This window comes from Pogona vitticeps, chromosome 12 (assembly GCF_051106095.1).
Source record: "Pogona vitticeps strain Pit_001003342236 chromosome 12, PviZW2.1, whole genome shotgun sequence".
Lineage (NCBI taxonomy): Eukaryota > Metazoa > Chordata > Lepidosauria > Squamata > Agamidae > Pogona > Pogona vitticeps.
Window position 1 is genome coordinate 26261381 of NC_135794.1, and position 19730 is coordinate 26281110.

The window sequence follows — 19730 nt, forward strand, 5'->3', positions numbered from 1 at the left end:
ATATCATCCCGAAGCCGAGTCATGGCAACTGGGCTTCTTTCTTACTAGGTTGAAACGTTTCGCTCCTCATCCGAGCAGCTTCTTCAGTCTGGATGAGGAGCAGAACGTTACAGCCTCACAAGAAAGAAGTCCCGTTGCCATGACTCGGCTTCCAGTTAACCTCACCCGGATGACTGAGAAGCTTCACCCATATGTTGTCATGAGATGTGCATTCGGGCCAGAAGGTCAAGGACCTTAGTGACATAATTGAGCCCCCTTTGAATAGTCACGGTCACTATGAGTGTGGGGTGGCCCTAGTCGTCCTTCCCTGGTGGGGTGTCGTTCCTTCCCCCCCCCCCCCCACACACACGCTTTGGGGCAGGACTTGCCAGACTGCTCTTGCGCTTTCATTCCAATCCCGTCAGGACATCGTAGTGACAGGGCAGGAGCTTTCCTTCTCTGGTCCACAAGTGTTGGTGGGTACACGTGGATGTGGACACTGCATGAGCACGAACGTGCAGAAGGCGCACAACAGGAACCCACCCAGTGGATGAGTCAGTGGGAGGTGATCACCGTTGCTCCTCAGCATGACAAAAAGGGGGTGGGCCTCTTGTGGCTTGGCACGAGTTACTGGACTGGCTGCACATTACACACATGCACACACGCAAACGCGCGCACACACACACACTAGCATAATCAGTGCTGAGGAGTAACAAGACCCTGCAGTCCATCAGCATCTGGAGTGGCTACTGCCTCCCCCCCCCCCCCCAATTCTTCCTACGGGAAAGACAAGGCGGAGTGGCAGCAGGAATCTGCTTCATCCACAGTGACCTGAAGTCACATAAAGTTTCAGCAGGGCTGGTGGCTTCTCCTCATTGTGGTGGCTGACAGGACCACGCCCCGAAGTAGCGGAAGGGTGGCAGCGGGTTCTCCCCCCCCCCGTGGAAGGAGGGCAGAAGGCTCAGGGGGGTCTTGAGAAGGGAGCTGGGGGGCCTGCCAAAGAAGGAAGGGTTGTCGGGGAGAATGGATCGGGAAAAGGTGTGCAGCAGTCACAGACGCAAAAGAGCCAGCATTTCTAGAGCTCCCGAGGGATTTTGCCCTAAAAGAGGTGATTGGGGAATGTGGGTGATTTCTGGATGTAATCCCATTGATTGCATTTTGAGACTGACTCCTGGGAGTCCGCACACCGCTGAATTCAGCGAGACGTCTTCCTCAACCTTCCTGTGTAGACATGCAGACGCAGGATTGTACGTACGGTGGATGACACTTCGGTTTTGGTGCACGCTGTGACCTTTGGTCCTGTAGGGAACAGGGACTGCCTGCTCTCAGATTTCACATCTGTGTGAAGGGGCGGGTGGGGCAGGATCCGTCCGGTTTCTAGTGGAAAAGGAGGAGGAAAAGGAGCAGCCAGTTCTCCACCGCGAAGGCCGTTGTAGTGGCAGAAACCCTGGGAAGAGCTCCGAGCTAGAGCCCTTCGCTGAGGTCTTCATGAGGACTTCCTTCGTATTTTCTCCCAGTTTCTTTAGGGATTTTGGCCATTAACAAAGCAGTGGACGAGGCGGACGTTGTGAAAACCCTCGGCTTCCTGCGCTCACCGGACGTCGGCCTGTATGGGGTGACGCCCGAATGTGCAGACACGTATCAGCTGGAACTGACAGGCATCAAGAAAGCCAAGCTGGCTGCGGGTAAAGGCCGTGGGTGCCCGAAAGGGGAGCGCCAAAGCAGGGGCGAGGCCGTCTCAAGGGGCCACCGACGTCGCCCACTGGGTCTCCTGGGACTTCCACAGCCCATTGGCTTTTCTTAGAAAATGGTGTATTTTACTCGACAATCCCCTCCTGTGCCCCCGTGGCTATAATTCAGAGGCGTGAGGAGCCGTGCGGGTTCTGGAAACAGGACCACGATTGCCTTCGGGGGCCCCTGGAGGCAGAGGATCCAAGGGGCGTTTCTGAAGTTTTTTTAAAAAGAAAAAACGATGGGTGTTGGGTGCTGAGGAAGGCCCTGCATTTTGACCTGTGGGAGAGGTGGAGGGGGCGTATCCAGCAGGGCCCCCCCTTCCCCGCACGCCTTGTGGAAAGGATCTTCCAGTGGGCTCCCTTCCACGACGGAGGTTTTGTTGCCTAGGAATGGGCAGGAACCGGTGGAAAATGAGCTTAGGTGTGCCTCGGGGGCTGGTAAAGTCTCTTCGTTCTCCTACCTCCGTATGTTATTCCGATCTCGACGGGTGGCGGCTGCCGCGGCTACCCTGGACCGTCTTCTTCCTGGGGGTGGGCAAGTAGTCCAGGTGCTGAGTGGCTATGCAGAGCCCTGTCTCTACCGCCAGGCAGAGGTTGGCTGGCTCAGGCCTGCAGGCGACCCTCCTTTCTTCCAGGGGACAACGGCAGCGCGTGGGTGAAGCACTGGGTGAAGGGAGGCTACCATTACTATCATAACCTGCAGACCAAGGAGGGGAGCTGGGAGGAGCCCCCAGGATTTGTACAGAACAATGCACAGCTATCCCGGGAGGAGATCCAGGTAGGTAGAGAAAAGCATCTCTGGGATTGGGACATCACGCTTTGCCCCCACCCGCGGAAGGACAGGACAAGAAAGGGATCCTTGAAAGAACGTTTCCTGCTTTCAGAACAGTGCCTGAGCTGGCTTCCCATTACCTTTTGGAGAAAGTCATGAGACTGGGCACAGGGACTGGTGTTTTTATTTATAAATGAAATAAACCTCTCTACAGCTCTTAGAACACCGTAGCCCTTTTCAGCTCGGTGCCAGTGCTAGGTTGATTTAAAATAAGGAAGAAAGTATTTACTGTGCTATCGCAAAACTGAAAGTTTTTGAATGGCATAGACTTTAGGTATGTTGCATATAATTGTTTTGTAATATGTTTTAAATTAAGTGTATGAGACCTTTGTAGAAAAGACTAGGGGAAAGGAATAGATGACACCAATTAAAAGTCTCTGAGCAGCGGCAGGATGAGTCCAGAGGCAGAGCTCGCCACAGTAGGCGGGTACGGACGGGGTTTTGGACTTCGCCAGCCGGGGAGGTCCAGAGCACGATGGTCGCTCGGCAGAGCAGCCTTTCCTTGGGGCCTCCGTGGCCGCCCACGTGTCTGGGGTTGGCCAGGTGCAGAAAAGGGGTCTCTAGCAGACTCATACCATCAATCTGGAAAGCTGGCTGCTTGCCGGATGTGGCGCTGCAGGAGGGGCCTACCTGCAGGGCTGTTGGGAGAGCCCTCCAGCCCTGCGCTGAAGTGTGGCTTGTTTGTTTTTTGTTTTTCCTCCTCTGCGCCTTCCTCCTCCTCCTCCTCCTCCTCCGGCCACGGGGAGCCAGGCCACCATCTCTGCCGTCACAGCCGCCTACAATCGGGAGCAGCTCTGGCTGGCCAACGAGGGCCTGATCACCCGGCTCCAGGCCCGTTGCCGTGGATACCTTGTTCGCCAGGAGTTCAGCGCCAGGATGCACTTTCTGAAGAAACAGGTTCCGGCTATCACCTGCATCCAGGTAGGTGGCCCTTGGCGTGGGGGCCAGCAGGGAGGGGGAGGGGGCCGATAGGCAAACTGGGAGAGGAACTGGGTAGCAGCTGCCTGGCATGCAGGGTTTCAGAGAGAGAGAGACAACGAAGCTCAGATCCTCTTTGCTCTGCCTCCGAGCTGTCCTTGCTCTTGAAGGAGCCCCTTTGCTTTTTCTTTTAAACATGGGGTGGCCTAGCCTGTAGCAAGGGCTTCTGAGCGCTCTCCTCTCCTTTTTATCCCTCTAATAAGGAGGGGAAGGCAGGGGTCTCTCTCGTTCCACAGGGCACCCTTTTGTGGCCCACACGCAGCAGGTCGGGGACCTGATGGGGGGACCCGATCTTTGGCTGAGGCCTGTCGGGATCTTAGCGTCAGACAAGGACCTTCCCCCAACAAATTGTTTTGTTTGGCTTCAGTCTCACTGGCGAGGCTACAGGCAGCAGAAGAAGTACCAGGATCGGCTGAAGTACCTCCAGGCACACAAGGACGAGGCAGTGAAGGTAATTTGCTCTCCAGGCAAAACTATCTGGTGGAGAGCTCTTCGTTTCTCTCTGCCAGCCCATCTGTGTCTTTTTGGCAGCAACAGGGGATGGGGGGGGGGAGGAGGATCAGGCCCGCCTTTTCACTGGTTATGGGTCCGCTGGAGATGGACCAGGGAGGAGGCTCTGTGAGGGAAAAAGGGGAGGTGGCCTTGTGCCTGTCTCCCACGCCAACTCCTCTTGTTTAGCTAGTCCGGACTGGACAGTTTTTGAGTTTAAAAAGAATTATTTTAAATGACAAAATTCGATACAGAAAACATTCAAGATGGTGTTTTAATATCTTGGAATGCTCCACCTGTTCTTATCTATCTGAAAGCATAAGGGATTTCCGCATTCACTGGGAAAGAGACGATAACGGACCTCAATTGCTGTCTTCCACAGATTCAAGCAATGACCAGGATGTACCAGGCTCGAAAGCGGTACAGAGATCGGCTGCAGTACTTCCGGGATCATGTAAGAACTCTTCGGCTTATACGAAACCGCACTCTTAGTGGACTCGCCTCGCAAAGTGATTGTTCTTGTCTCTCGTCTAGATCAATGACATTGTGAAAATCCAGGCCTTCATCCGTGCCAACAAAGCTCGTGATGACTACAGAACCCTCAGTGAGTGTGGGAGGCGAGGGGTGCTTGTGTGGCTCCTGATCACCCTGAGGGGGAGTGGAAGAGCAGCCAGGAGCCAGCGGGGGGGGGGGGGGGAATGTCCTCTGGCCATCCTTCCTCAGCTGATGGTGCTTGGGAGGGGGGGGGGAGGACCGTTTTCAAGGAGCACAACCTGCCCTCGTTCTGTTCTGCCTTTGGAGCTGTGACGAGCACGCTGGAGCCTCTATTGTCTCAGGCCTCCAGGAGTCCTCACTCCTCTTCTCAAGTAGCTGCCACCAGTACAGGAGCCATCGCAGCATCCTCTGGCAACAGCTCTGCAGAGTTTCCGGCGGCCGGATGCTTCCTGAAGCCTGTCTGGAGAGAGGTCACCAGTGTCTCCTCCTTCAGTTGCCCTTACGGCCACTAGGCGAACAGCAGCTGCAAGGCCTTCTCCTCTTCCAGTCTTAGAAACGGGCCACATCCTGGGCTCCATGCTGAAGTTAAACAGTGGATGGCGCCTTCCTACCTGCCCGGTTTCTGCGGTCCTTGAGTTCCTGAGTTGTAGAAATCCCACCCCCAAGTCTTCTACCCTTCGCATTGCAACAATTGGGCAAGGAAGGGGCTGTTCCGAATATTTCTTTCATCAACAAGATCCAGAAGACACGTGCTATAAAAAGCCTGCCTTTGATTCTTTTGGAAAAAAGTGTTCTGTATCCGCAGTGTTTCTCTCTTTGCTCCACAGTCAATGCCGAAGAGCCGCCCATGGTGGTTGTTAGGAAGTTTGTCCACCTGCTGGATCAGAGTGACCAAGACTTCCAAGAGGAGCTGGATTTGATGAAGCTGCGCGAGGAGGTTGTGACCTTGATCCGCTCCAATCAGCAACTGGAGAATGATCTCAATCTCATGGACATCAAAATTGGGTTGCTGGTAAAAAACAAAATCACACTTCAGGTACAGCATATGTACGCTTTTTAGAGGGAGGCTGGCTGGGTGGGTGGGCTCCAAATCTGGGACTCGCTACTTGGGTCACCAAGTTCAGTGAAAGCAAGCAGCCGCAGCCAACTCCCCAGGATGTTTCTTCCAACAAGAATCGGTCCGTAAGAACAGAGGGTGCCTCTAGAAATTCACAGGCATGAATCGCACTGCACAGTGAATCTCTCCTTTGCATCCTGAAAGCTGTCGAGAACCATGTTGTGTGAGATTAACATGTTTGGACAGCAGTCGGGCCTGCTGCTGCTGTTTTATTTTGGACAGGACGACATGTTGCTGGCTGTTCCATGAAAGCTTGCATTAAAATTTAAAAAGGGCCTTCTTGGCGCTGGCTCCAAGATTATGGAAAGAGCTTCCAGAGGAGCTCCGCCCGGCCCCCTCCCTGTGGACTTTTAAGAAGCAATCACGGACATTGCTTCTCAGGGAGGCTTTCCACACCAGCTCCAGCTGACCACCTTCCTCCCTCTCCCACCCCCATCCTTTTTAAAAAAAATTCCCTCCTCCTCTTCTCTTTTCCTCCATCCACTCTGAGATTAGTTGGTGCTATCTGATTTATTTTCTTTTCTTTTAGGGTTTTTGTTATCAGTTTTATTATTTTCATTTTCATTGGTGTTTTCTATTTTATGAGATTGTAATCTGCTCAGAGTAGTGCAAATACAAATTGAATGAACGTATGTATGAATGAATACAAATTGAATGAATGAATGTATGAATGAAAATATAGCAGTTCCACAATACCTTTTTTTTCTTCCGCCTTTGTGTTTCTTGTTGATATAGCTGTCAGCAAAAGCCCTGGCCTCCGCCAGGCAAGGAGCCTCTTGTCCCCACAGAACGTTCAGCTGGTCTTGGCTCCGGCTGTTTCTGGCTTTGGGAGACTCCCTGGGTGTCCTTCCGTGTCTCACCTCTGGCTGTTTCAGTGGTAGATCTACAGATGCTCTTCAGCATCTTAAGAAAGGTTATAGTGAAGGCAAGCCAGGACTAGAGTAGTTTGCACGTCTGCTCAGCTCGTCTTACACTCACTTCTTAAATACTCTTTAGTCCAACCTGGGACTTGGGGAAGACGGATCAAGATAAAAGGCAGGGGCAAGTACGGATCTAACGAGACGCTGAATTCCTGCCTTTACAGGATGTTGTGTCTCACAGTAAGAAGCTGACTAAAAAGAATAAAGAGCAGCTTTCAGACATGATGATGCTAAACAAGCAAAGGGGGGGCCTGAAAGCTCTGAGCAAAGAGAAGAGGGAGAAGTTGGAGGCCTACCAGCATCTCTTCTACTTGTTGCAGGTGAGAGAGAGGAGTGACCGCCATCAGCTGGCCACGTACAGATAAATCTTGCTGTCCCCATTTTGAGAAAACCATAGATTTCTCCATGTTCTCCTCCTTGTTTTTCTGCAGACAAACCCGACGTACTTGGCAAAACTGATTTTCCAAATGCCACAGAACAAATCTACCAAGTTCATGGACTCTGTGATCTTCACACTGTACAACTATGCGTCCAATCAGAGAGAGGAGTACCTGTTGCTGCGCCTCTTCCAGACGGCTCTGCAGGAAGAGATCAAGTACGTGGCCAGGAGGCTCCTGGCCCAGCATTTCGCGTAGTCTCTCGTATGGGTTGAGGCCTGTTGGTGACCGTCTGAAGTGGAAGGCTCTCTCGCACTCGTCCGTCCGTCCTCTCCCCTCTGAGACGGATGCCGCCTGGCAGTTCAGGAGCACCGCCTCGGGGGAGGGATCTTTGGATAACGGTGGTGCTCAGGGTGGCTGTGACTGCAAGGAGAGCCATTTGGCCCAAGGGGGGGGGTCCTCTAGGGACCGCGGGCCTGTGCCTGGTCGTGGCAGGGCCTTCCGACACAGGCCTAGAGAAGAGGGGGAGCCTCAGGAGCACAGAGGCTGCTGTCAGGTTTTTTTCCAATTGGTTGTTTTTGTTTTTTGTTTTTGTTTTTTTGTCTTGCTGCTTCCAGTAGGAAATGGTTGCAAGCCCAGATCTGAATATGCTCCTTGCAGGCATTGTGAGGGGTCTCTGGTCTACAGAGCTAGTCAGCTTTCACATATGGATCCGTACCAAGTATTGCATCTGGCAGCTAACAGCTGGATTCAGTGGTGGTGTGGTTGGAAGGCTTCTCTGCCTCTGAACCTTTATCTTGTCTTTGCCTTTTCACTTGTTGGCACCGCTTGAAACAATCTTTGCATTTGGCATGTGTTTATGTTATATGCTTCCTTTCTCCCAGAATTTTGAAACCTAGGCTACTTTCGGTACAGTTAAAAAGCAACAGGAAATTAAGACCACTAAATAAAACTTAAAATTTTTGATTTTAAAATCACTTCCTTAAATATTTATATTAATTTACCTTCAGAGGCCCGCCTGAAGCATGGCCAGGAGAAAACAAATGCAGTCACTTTGCGCAAAGCATTTTGGAGCTTGGGAGGGACCACTGAGAAAGGTCCTCCTTCCTCACATCCCAACAAATGGGCCTCTGAAGGTGGCGGGCCGAGTGGACAGTCCTCTCCAGCAGATCTCAGAACCCGGCTGGAGCTTGTGTTAAGAGCACAGAGTCTTTCAGGTAGCCTGGGATGTGTGCTAATTGGCAAGGTTGGCTCAGCCAGCCCCTCCCCCCTCCCTCCAGGGAATGTCTGTTCTTCGCATGCAGATGATGATAAAGAGCCACGGTCATCTTTGAGGATTTATTGTGTAAGTAGTTTTTGCAGACACTCACCACGATGGACTGTGGCAAAAGGAAACCCAGGAACGCCTTCATGTGCTGAGTCCAGCTGGGCACGGAGGAGGAGGAGGCGGAGGAGGAGGAGGAGGGCCACATGGGTGACGTTCTCCCCCCTCCCCCGGTCCGCCTGCGGTTGGGAGTCCTGCATGCCAGCCGCTCTGTTGAAACCATGGGAAAACTGTATTTGCAAAGGCTTTCACGGCTGGGATCTAATGGTTGTTGTGGGTTTTTCGGGCTCTTTGGCCATGTTCTGGAGGCGTTCTTCCTAATGTTGCGCCAGTCTCTGTGGCCATGGGCATCTTCAGAGGAGAGCACTTTGTGCTCCGAAGGTGCCGGCCACAGAGACTGGCGAAACATTAGGAAGAACGACCTCCAGAACACGGCCAAAGAGCCCGAAAAACCCACAGCAACCATGGGAAAACTGTTCATGGCATGAAGTCCTTGCCTGACCTGGCCAGCATGTTACTGCCTTGATTAAACAAACAACTTCTAGAAGTTGTTTGCCACTTTGAGTTCTTTTTAAGGAGAAAGGTGGGATAAAAATATTTTAAATAAATAAATGAATAGAACCATGGGCACAGACCAGCTGCTGCTGTTTCCTTCTGTGCTTCTGGCTTAACCATTTGTAAACTAGGGTTACCCAGGCGTTTTATGCCCCTGGTTCCTGTTCTCATGAATCCCGAAAGAGAGCAGTAGCTCTTCTGATCGATGGCCGCCCTGCTTGTCTTCGTCGCACCTCTCTGGGGCTCCTTGGGAGACCCAAACTGGACTTCTGTTTGGATTGCAGAGAGGCGGGGGCCAGGCAGGAGGGACAAAGGGCCCCCGACCTGCTTCCTCTCTGGAACATCCCATTTCCTCTGCGGAGGGACCTTCAGGGGGTCCTTTGTTGCGCTCGGGGGGGGGGGGATACCTCGTCCAGAAGAAGGAACTCTGTTTGGTCTTTTAAAATCGTGTGTGTGTGTGTATGTGCGCATAGATAGAGAGAGAGAGAGAGAGAGAGAGAGAGAGAGAGAGAGATGCTGTCTGTCTGTCTGTCTGTCTGTCTACAGTCAAGGTTGTGATTCTCACCTTCCAGATCAAAAGTGGATCAGCTCCACGAGATTGTGACTGGAAACCCCACAGTGATCAAAATGGTGGTGAGCTTCAACCGTGGTGCTCGTGGGCAGAACGCTTTGAGGCAGATTCTGGCCCCTGTGGTGAAGGAGATCATGGAAGACAAATCCCTCAATATCAAAACGGATCCTGTGGACATATACAAGTCATGGGTCAACCAAATGGAGTCACAGACAGGAGAGGCCAGGTGAGAACACTCTCCCCCCCCCCTTTCTCTTTTTTATTGTTAATAATGTCACATGGAATAATAACAATAAAACCAACAAAGGAAAAAAGATAGGAAAAACCTTGACCGCTAAGAACAATAAACCTTGCATTGGGAACACGGGGAGCTCTTGTTTTCATGACCGATGGTCCCAGGCTTTAGGTCCCAGCATGCCGAGTTATCTAAACGGATTGCGTTCCCACTTCCTTTGTGTGAGTTTGTGGTAGAGGTGAAGTGGGACGTGAGCAAGGCTCTCCCCCTCCCCTCCCCGGAGATTTATGTCTCTGCTGCTTTTTCTCTGGCAGTAAGCTGCCTTATGACGTTACACCAGAGCAAGCCCTGGCCCACGAAGAGGTGAGGACACGCCTGGATGCCTCCGTCAAGAACATGCGGGCCGTGACTGACAAGTTCCTGCTGGCCATCATCGGCTCTCTGGAGAAAATCCCGTGAGTCCCCCCAAGAGCTCCTTCTGTAGGGAGGAAGGTGGGCCCAGAAGCCTGGCCCTAGCTTCTCCGTTGCTGCTGTTTTTCTCTCTTGCCCCTCCTGCAGGTACGGGATGCGCTTCATCGCCAAAGTCCTGAAAGATTCGCTCCATGAGAAATTTCCTGACGCCAGCGAGGATGAGCTGCTGAAGGTGAGAGGCCAGGCCCTTGGCTCTCCCTCCTCGTACCCGAGGCCAGAGAGTTGCAGGAGGTGTTGCTTCTGCCCTCTGCCTGCCTGTCTCTCTTTCTGCTGGGCTGCTTCTCTCCAGGGGCTGACCGCGGTTGCCCTGTCCTCTTCCAGGGGCAGCCAAAGCCCGCTTTCCTTCCGTTCTTAGAGAGAAGATGTCAGGTAGAGACACCCAACATGTTCCGATGGGGCTGGGGCGGTGTGGAAAAGACCAAGCATCCCGCTGTCTTGGGGGCTGGCCCTGGAGGGTCCAGAGCTCCCTGTTAACCTCCCAGTCTATTATTTGTAGCCAAAACCATTTGCCCAAAAGGTGGCCTTTTGGTCCCACGAACACATTGGGGGCGACCTGCCTCGATGCTTCCGGCTCCCCCAAAGGAAGAGACCTTGAACGATATCTACCTGGCACCTTCTCTTCCGGATAGATAGAGAGCCGTCTTGTGCCTCTTCCTTTAAAAGACATGTGAATGCTGTTTTCTTCTCTTTTCTAGTTCTGTGCTTTCCTACACTGAGGCCTCGCATCTAGGCTTTCTCTGCAGGTGACTTGATTTTTAAAGCATACCTTTAGGTGAAAAGCAAGCAGCCTCTCCGCTGGTAATGGTGTAGCAGTAGTGGGATGATGCACGAGGGGAAGGGAGGCTTTGCTGGGAGAGCTTCTGTGTCAAAGCCTTTCTTGTTGGGAGCCAGCGGGGCGGAGGGGGGGGCAGCAGGGGTCACCTGCCGTTCTGGCTTGAAATTCCTCCTCCTTCCACTGTCCACATCTTCAGGCCTGTCTCTCTGCAGGCAACTGTTTCAGTGAAGAAGAAACAAGTAGCTCAGGTTGTGGACGGTGTGTGTCTGTCTTTGGCCCCTGCTCTTCTCCCTTAGCGGGTGTCCTGCTTGAGGCTGCTTGGCAAAAGAGGAGCTGGTTTGGAAAGAAGAGCTGCCACCCCGACCACTTTCCCCTTTGCCATTTCTGACTTCACAGGACATGGGGCCAAATTCTGCAGGTGGCAAGGCTCAAGAGTTTTCCCACTCGGGGCTATTCATTGTGTCCGTAATAAAAGGCTCACAGTGTTTAACTCATTGGTCTTAAAAGTGAGGAAAACAGATGCAGAACATCTACAAATATTTCAGCTTTATTTATTTTTAAATGCCCATTGCTTCCTTTCTGCTTCTCTGTTCAGCTGAGTAAACCTGGAACTGATGTGAGGGAGAGGCGTAGTGCCTGTTAGTCGCATCTTTTCCTACTTGTGGCAGACTTAAGTCTCTGTCTCTCTCACACTCACACTCACAGAGAGAGAGAGAGAGAGAGAGAGAGAGAGAGCTGTGTTGGTGTCTTTGGTCTTTCTGTAGATTGTCGGCAACCTTCTATATTATCGCTACATGAACCCGGCCATTGTGGCTCCCGACGCCTTCGACATCATCGATCTGTCAGCTGGAGGGCAACTGACCACGGACCAGCGGCGAAACCTCGGCTCCATCGCAAAAATGTTGCAACATGCCGCATCCAATAAAATGTTTCTGGGTGACAATGCACATCTTGGGATTATAAATGAATACCTTTCTCAGTCCTATCAGAAATTCAGGTAAAGAATCCCTGGCGGCAGGTGGGACTTAATGGATGTCTTGTGAATTGGGGGGGGGCTGACGAGGGGCCAGGGAAGCCAGAGGAAGTGCAGCGACGTGCCCTTGGTGCCCGCCGCTCTGTGCTGGGGCTCTCTTTCGGCTCCCACAAAATCCCATCAGCTTCTCGAGAGACGCTCCTCTGGATGCCCGGATGCCCTGCTGTGTTTCGGGGCAGCTTGGGTGATCTGCACATGCGCAATGCAGTGACTGCACATTCCAGGATACAGTATGCTACCGTAGCATAAAACCAAAGAAAAAAGAGTGGGAGAAAAAAATATTATGAATAGAGCATTTCTTCTATTGCCCTGTTGGTTTGGCATTTTGCTACAATACAAGAAGGGTTGAGTTTTGATAGTGGCGTGGCATCACAGGATTTCAGTGATGTACAGCATAAGTAGCTGGCCATACTTTCAGTGGTGCCTAAATTTCCACTAAGTTGTTTTCTTAGTGTCTTTTATAGTGAAGAACAAGTTAAGGTTTTGCGCCCACGTCCAAGTCCAGCCACAGCAAGGCAGCGGCTGGGGGGTGGGGGGTGGGGGCGCGAAATCACTGGGTTGCTGGAGTGTTTGCTTGCCGAAGGAGGCTAATGATCTTTTGTTTTTCTGAAGGCGCTTTTTCCAAGCTGCATGTGAGGTCCCAGAGCTTCAGGATAAGTTCAATGTGGATGAGTACTCTGATTTAGTGACTCTGACGAAGCCGGTGATCTATATTTCCATTGGAGAAATCATCAATACGCACACAGTAAGTCTCCTGCCCGTTGGAGTGTAACCAAAGCCGTGAGTCTCCAATGGGGGCTCTCACAGAAACAAGGCAAGGAAACGGCACTGCATTACAAAAGTGTCTTTCCAAATTAGAGGGGAACCCAGATGCAGTACCATCTAAACCAGGCCTCTTTGGTCTCTTCAAACAGCTGCTTCTGGATCATCAAGATGCAATTGCACCTGAACACAATGACCCTCTTCATGAACTTCTGGATGACCTTGGTGAAGTTCCCACCATTGAATCTCTGATAGGTAAGCTTTTCTTTAGGTCAGCCTAAAGGGTTGGCCCTTTTAATGAATGCTCCCATGTTAGCCACAGGGAGTCCAGCCCGTGTCTCATTTTCTGTGAGAGAGGCATTTTTCAATTTCTGTTCAAAGTTGAAGACCTTTGCTTTTCCTTACATGGAGAAGGAGAGCAATGCCAGTTGGTCGTTCTCTGTCCTGGATTTCCCTTTCCCCATTCAGTCATTTCATTCCAGGCTGGTGTGGCTCTTGTGGGGGTGCTGCTCTCATGGGCCTGACTGAGGCTTAGGGGTGGTTCCTGTTTGGGCCAGAGGGCTTGTGGGTTTGTGGGGAGGGGGCAATGACACAGTCGTTTGGGATTGGGACATCAATTTGACCGCATTTGATCTTTAAGCTCCTGCTGCTCTAAATGTGTTCATATTCTATCCTTTTTATAGACACCTAGTATATTGAGAATTTGGTTACATATATACTAAAATATATATGCAGATCATTAATTGGCATTCACTGGACTTTCCTTGTGGATTTTTCTTCCTCTAAAGAATAAGATGAAACTTTCCAGATAAGAAATTTGAAGATGCAAAAAATGACTTTTAGTAAAAACAACTCATGGCAGATCTAGAGAAAGGAAGTGAACCCTTCTGTTCTTTCTCTGTCTGTTTTTGTCCCAGGTGAAGGAACTGGAAGCATGAATGATCCCAGTAAGGAGATGCTGGCCAAGACAGAGGTTTCCCTCACACTGACGAATAAGTTTGATGTTCCCATGGATGAGAATGCTGAAATGGATGCCAAAACCATCCTGCTGAAGTAAGTGGGGCTCAGTTCAAGGCGCCTCCCTCTCTGGAGGCTTGGCCCTCTCCCGCTTGGTCCTGCACCGGCTCTGTCTGTGACCTCGCGGCGTCCATGGTGTTCGAGGCGTGGTGAGACCGTAGGAAGACACCGTACTTGCAGAGGGCCCCAACAGGGGGCATTGTGTTTTTTGTGATCGCGGTTGGGGACAGGTTTACGACCGGTAACCTTTTCCCTTAAAGGAAGACCGGAACAATGGCCTGGGACACCTGCCTTCAGCCACACAATGCTCTAGTGCTCAGATATGTTTGTTCAGTTTCAAGTACAGGAAAAAAACTGGGCTTCATAATAAGATAAGTGTTTTTAATCCTTAAAAAAACAAGTAAAAAGACATGTAGGCCACATATAAAATTCAGGTAAAATATAAGGAAGACTACATAAAGAACCACTGGATAGTGTGCCTGAACTCAGATCCAGCAATCCAGAGGCCAACAGACATGGATTGCACCAATCTCTTAAAAGCCGACGTGAATTTACTTCCCAAAGTCTAGGAAGAGTTGTATTCACAATATATAAGCCGCTGTTTTCACCGCTGTGCTGCACAGATGGATTGTCAAATAAAGTTTAGGAAAAAGGTTTGACTTGCTGACTTGCAGTTACGATTGGTTGTGCTGCAAAAGACACTGGTGGGGCCAGTGTCTGTCAATTTGAGGGGAAAGCCCATAAAATTGATTTCTTGATGGTGCCAAGTCCAGAGAATGTTAGAGAGGATGTTAACATCTAGGTCCTTACAGGTGGTTGACCAGTCAGTCCTGTAGTAGGAAAAACTGGGGAAATGGAATAATCTGATATAGCTAAAACATACATTTAAGAAACCATCAAGAAATAAGGGCCACTATTTTTAAAAAAATTATTAATACATTTTGCATCACATCTTCCTCCAAAGAGCAGAGAACAAGGTATATGCCTTTCCTTCTTCCTAACAACACTTTATCACACTATTCAGTTTTTTAAAAAGGCTAAGGGTACAACAAATCAAGACACTGAAAACAGCAGAAACATAAAAGCCCTCAATAAAGGCAACGTGACAACATCCGCCGTGAAAATGCCCCATGGCACGACTGGCCAAGTCAAAGAACCAGATTTTAAAACTTGCATTATCTTGACCCTAAGTGAATTTATCCCAATATTGCCAGCCAGAGGAGATGCCCGGGCCAAGGTTTGAACCTCCTCACTGGCAGCCAGACCTGCCCAGGGGTTCCCCCCCCTTGTCCTTCCCTTGCCTTTGATTGCCGAGTGAATAACGCCGTCCTACCCCGCTTACTTTTGAAAATGCCCGATGGTGAGTGGGTTTAGTCCTGGGTGCCCGTAGCTTTGCTTTCTAGACTGTTGGGGTGGTGAGCCAAGAAGCCTGGCTGCTCCCACTGAGCATTTATTTCCTCTGGTCATGCAGGAGGCGAGTCGAGAGGGTGGGTCACGTCTCATCTCTTGTTGCTTTTCAGCACAAAGCGCTTGATTGTGGATGTCATTCGCTTCCAGCCGGGAGAGGCGCTAGGTGAGATTTTGGAGACCCCGGCCAGCACTGAGCAGGTAGGGTAGGACGATTGTCTCTTTGCCTCTGCTGCCCCCTTCCTTTTGGCTTCTGTTGGCATGTGGGGCTGGGGTGGCCCCAGTGAAGGCGGTAGCCCTGCAGGCCGCTAATTGGGCCTCATTGGATGTGATTTAAGGCGTCCTTTTGACCCCCCCCCGGCCTAGGAAGCTGAGCACCAGAGAGCCATGCAGAGGCGAGCGATTCGGGACGCCAGAACTCCTGACAAAATGAAGACCTCTAAAGCGCTCAAGGAGGATAGCAACCTGAGCCTCCAGGAGAAGAAGGAGAAGATCAGGTCAGGGCTGAAGAAGCTCACAGAACTGGGCCTTGTCAACCCGAAGCACGGATACCAGGAGTTGATCAATGATGTGGCAAAGGTGGGTGCCAAGAAAAGTTGGCTGTGTGCTTGCAAACTCCCTCAGGTTTGCTGAGACCGGGGGTGCGAGAGGCTCGTGCTTCCACGTCTGGGTGCTGAGGGGCAGGTGTGGGAGGCAAAAGACATCCGTGTCCCACGTGCCACACCCCTCCTCCCAGAACACGGTGGCTGCCTCCTCTTGCACCTGACGGCTGGGCCTTGTCTCTGCTGGGCCTCTCCTTGTCGGACCTTCATGTCAGCGTGAGGCTTGCTTTCCCCCCCCCCCCCTTGCCTGATTCAGGACATACGGAATCAGCGCCGATATCGCCAAAGGAGAAAAGCAGAACTGGTGAAGCTGCAACAGACGTACAATGCGCTCAACTCTAAGGCTACGTTTTACGAAGAGCAAGTGGATTACTACAAGAGCTACATAAAAACCTGCTTGGATAACTTGGCCAGCAAGGGCAAGTGAGTTGGTCCTCACAGGGGAACTGACCTTGGCGCCCCTCTCCGTGAGCAAGGGCCCAAGGAGGACTGAGAATAGCCAGCCCGTCAGAGAAGGAATGAGGCGGGCTCTTAGGCAGAGCACCTAAGAGGCAGGAGGGGGCCTTTATCCTCCCCATTGGGTTCTGTGACGTCCTGAGCCCTGCCACTGTTTTGGCCCAACGCTGGGGAATGGAGGGACCCGGGAGCCCCTGACAAACGGGGAGGGGTCCCGTGAGTGTTGCTGCAGTTTCCTCTTCAGCAAAGGGCCCTGTGTTAATTTTCTTCAGGGTCTCCAAGAAGCCACGGGAAATGAAAGGAAAGAAAAGTAAGAAGATTTTCCTGAAATACACAGCAGCCCGACTCCATGAGAAGGGAGTTCTGCTTGAGATTGAGGACCTGCAAGTTGGCCAGTGAGTATTGCATTTCCCAAAGGAGGAAGGAGAAACATGCCAAGAGGCAGTGGGTCTCGTTCCATGGCAAAGTGGTAGACAAAGCATGATGAGAAACATTTTGAAGAAGCCATTCATGCCACTCCTTTGGGTAACCCTTGTGGCACCCAGAACTCCTTGGAGGAAGAGCCACGTGGTAATGTAGGAAAACGTTAAACATCCGATGGTGCTGGGACGTGGATCCCGTCAAGACTGGAGGGCAACAGGGTTTATCCCCAGACCAGAATGGTGCTCTCTGCTGCGTGGGTGTCTCCTGTGTGGCACTTTCGAGGGCAGTGTGGGGATGGTTGCAGCTGGTTGGTGTTCGCTGATTCCTGGTGCCATTCTGAGGTGTCTTCGGCTCGCTGGCTCAGGCCCCAGAGACCAGAGTGAGGCTCTGGGGTCATTCTGTGCAGAAGGATCAGCTTTTTTTTTGGGGGGGGAATAGGGTTTTTTCATTCCAGCCCTTCCACTCTGCAGTCTCCACTTAATGTTGTGCTTTGTTGCATCTTGCTTTGAACATTGGGATGGATTTTACCGTGAAAAGACCTTTCTGGGGTAAAATCCCTGTAAGAGCTTTTCCCAGGCCTAAAATTGGGCAGCCTGGGACGTCTCTGGCCTCTCTGACACGGCCGTCTTCTCCTCTTCCAGGAGGGGAAGCGGTCAACCAAGTTATCGCTTGGGGCGTTGTATGAAGTGGTTGCGCCCCTCCCCAAGGGCCGTCCAGCGCATGCCTCTGAATGTGGTTGGGAAACTACCCAGAGGGCGGACGGTTGCCTTCCAGCCCTGCTCATAATACAGGTTTCCTAGAATTGACAGGAGTGAGAAGGGATAATGGGGATAATGATAAAGGACCGGATCGAAAGAGCCAGTTAAGCCATCCTAGAGCTTTTAAAGTAATGTGTTCTCATTGCTCTTTATAGTGTTTGAAAAGTACTTTCTGATACAGATGGAAAAATTATTTTGCAGCAACTAAAAATATTCTTTGAATCTAAATTACTAAAATGACTAGAAAATGATTATGACTTTGAAAACTTGCAGGAGAACTAGCCAATATGTAAGGCAAAATGTTAGGGGAAGAAAATCTTACTCTGGTGGTAAGATGAAAGCAGGCAGAAGACTTTTCTTTTTCTGTTTGTTAGAATTAACGAGAGCAGTATTGATTTTGGGTTAAGTGGGGAAGGTGCAGGCTTTAAGTTTAAGAAGCCCACAAATCTGGGGTGAATTATGTTGGAGAAATGGCATTGGACGGCTGTCTCTGGCCAGCCCTCTTCCTGCTCCTTGCCATCTCATCTTCATTTGAATGGCCTTCACTTTGGCCCTAAATATTGACTCGTATTTCATTGTCTAATGTTGCACTGACACTTTGATTTAAGCCAGCAGATAAAAATATCATGTTTTTTTTCTTGCCCCAACCATACAGATTTAAAAATGTGATATTTGAAATTGGCCCAACCGAAGAAGTTGGTGACTTTGAAGTAAAAGCAAAGTTCATGGGTGTCCAGATGGAGACGTTCATGCTGCATTATCAGGTATGAATCCTAGGTATATGGATGTTCGGCATGCTCAAAATCCCCGAGTATCTTAAAAGTTCATGAGCCAGCCAGTTTCCTGAGGATAAGCAGGCCTGATGAGTGCCTAGGAGAGATTATGCTGAAGGAGAGGCAACCAGCAAATGCAACAAATTAAATATCGTGCCTAAACTTCTTGTCATTCATATGGAGGATGGCACTTGGTCTTCCAGATATTTCTTCCCATGATCAACAGGTGGGACAGCTGCCATTATAATAGCTTGAAAGTTTCATACTTTGCATCACAGGTTGATAGCATGTTTCACCCTAAAAATTATTGTGCAAGGGTTCTCCTAAGGCTTCATAAAGTGACTCCTCAGCTTTATTTATTTTTTTAATTTATATGCCGCCCACTCTACCCAAAACTCTCTGGGCAGCTTACAACAATTAGCTTTGTTTGCTGCAACCAATCCCTTCGCCTTCCTTGTCCTGTAGAAAGCAGCTGCTGAATCACATGGTTTCAATCTGTCCGTTTTGAACTGATCGCAAGTCCAGATTAGGCAGGCCATGTAAAAACTACAGCCTGCAACTCATAATGCTGATCGGCTACATTTTTTTCAGGGTTGGTCATTTCTTTATGTCCCAGCAACAGACAGGGATGGGATGGGAAACCTGCGTGAAAATTTAACCCCAGAGTTGGGTTTGGGGAGTGGCACAGAACTTGTATTTGCAGATTTATTTTGCTGCACACCGATAGCCTAAAAGGGCCCACTAGATCTGGGTTAAAAGAAATGGGCTGGATGAAGCCGTTGTCCAAGATTGTCCACTCCCCCACTAAATGAAGTCAATGCTATTTTGGAAAATCTTTGCTCAGATGGCACCAAGGGTTCACCCTCACTCATGCTTGGCAAGGAGCAGCTTGAGAATTTAGTCAATTAATTCTCCCTTTTTCTTGTCACCCCTCACCTCCCTCTGATGCAGGATCTGTTACAACTACAGTATGAAGGTGTGGCTGTCATGAAGCTGTTTGATCGAGCAAAAGTCAATGTTAATCTCCTAATTTTTCTCCTGAACAAGAAGTTTTATGGGAAGTAACTCCCCTTCACCCGGGAGTCTCTGTAAAGGGATCATGGTGTAGCTTTCTCGAAGCTTTTTCCACCTAGTGGATTAACTGTTAAGCCTAGTCCTCCACCACAGCTCTCCGTGTCAAGTGGAGTCTTCAACTGTATGCATCCCATTCTGTTGCTATGCACAGCTCCTTTCTGTTGTTTCACATGTACTTTTCTAGTAGTACCGTGAATTAAATCTTTATTAGACTATCTTGGTTTGGAGTATCTTCTTGAAAAAAATTACAGAGCTGTACACTGAGTTGTCATTCTATTCCATCTCCTGTGGCACTTTTAGAATGTCTGTGATGTAACAGATTCTTAGCATATAGAACAGGAACTTCTGTGAAACGGAAGTAGGGCTGTTTGCATGGTGGCACCGTGGAAGGCTGGGCAACCCTCTTAACTAGACGGTAACGCTTGCAACTTTACTTCAGGGGCAGGTTTTGTGTTTCTACTGCCCTTTTCATGCCTCCTTTGTGTGTGGAAAGACATGAAGACCATGCCAGAGCTGAGTTACCTGTAGAATGGACTGGCATCGAAGAAGTGGAGAGAAAACATTTAAATATATA

The 19730-nt window shown here is 50.3% G+C and overlaps 1 protein-coding gene across 2 annotated transcripts in view; it reads left to right on the forward strand.

Annotated features, from left to right (window-relative positions):
• The window catches only part of IQGAP1 (IQ motif containing GTPase activating protein 1), a 37804-nt gene extending 18433 nt beyond the window's left edge, over nt 1-19371 (forward strand). For both annotated transcript variants that reach the window (XM_020790049.3, XM_072981558.2), the window contains 22 exons: nt 1497-1664; nt 2348-2490; nt 3295-3465; nt 3890-3973; nt 4394-4465; nt 4546-4615; nt 5334-5542; nt 6708-6863; nt 6975-7138; nt 9372-9596; nt 9920-10060; nt 10164-10248; nt 11616-11848; nt 12497-12629; nt 12799-12901; nt 13564-13699; nt 15184-15271; nt 15437-15649; nt 15929-16095; nt 16401-16523; nt 17965-18073; nt 19034-19371. In XM_020790049.3, the coding sequence (XP_020645708.3) occupies nt 1497-1664; nt 2348-2490; nt 3295-3465; nt 3890-3973; nt 4394-4465; nt 4546-4615; nt 5334-5542; nt 6708-6863; nt 6975-7138; nt 9372-9596; nt 9920-10060; nt 10164-10248; nt 11616-11848; nt 12497-12629; nt 12799-12901; nt 13564-13699; nt 15184-15271; nt 15437-15649; nt 15929-16095; nt 16401-16523; nt 17965-18073; nt 19034-19147 (3107 nt within the window). In that variant the 3' untranslated portion in view covers nt 19148-19371. The remainder of the gene's footprint in view (nt 1-1496; nt 1665-2347; nt 2491-3294; nt 3466-3889; nt 3974-4393; nt 4466-4545; nt 4616-5333; nt 5543-6707; nt 6864-6974; nt 7139-9371; nt 9597-9919; nt 10061-10163; nt 10249-11615; nt 11849-12496; nt 12630-12798; nt 12902-13563; nt 13700-15183; nt 15272-15436; nt 15650-15928; nt 16096-16400; nt 16524-17964; nt 18074-19033) is intronic.
• The last annotated feature ends 359 nt before the right edge of the window (nt 19372-19730 follow it).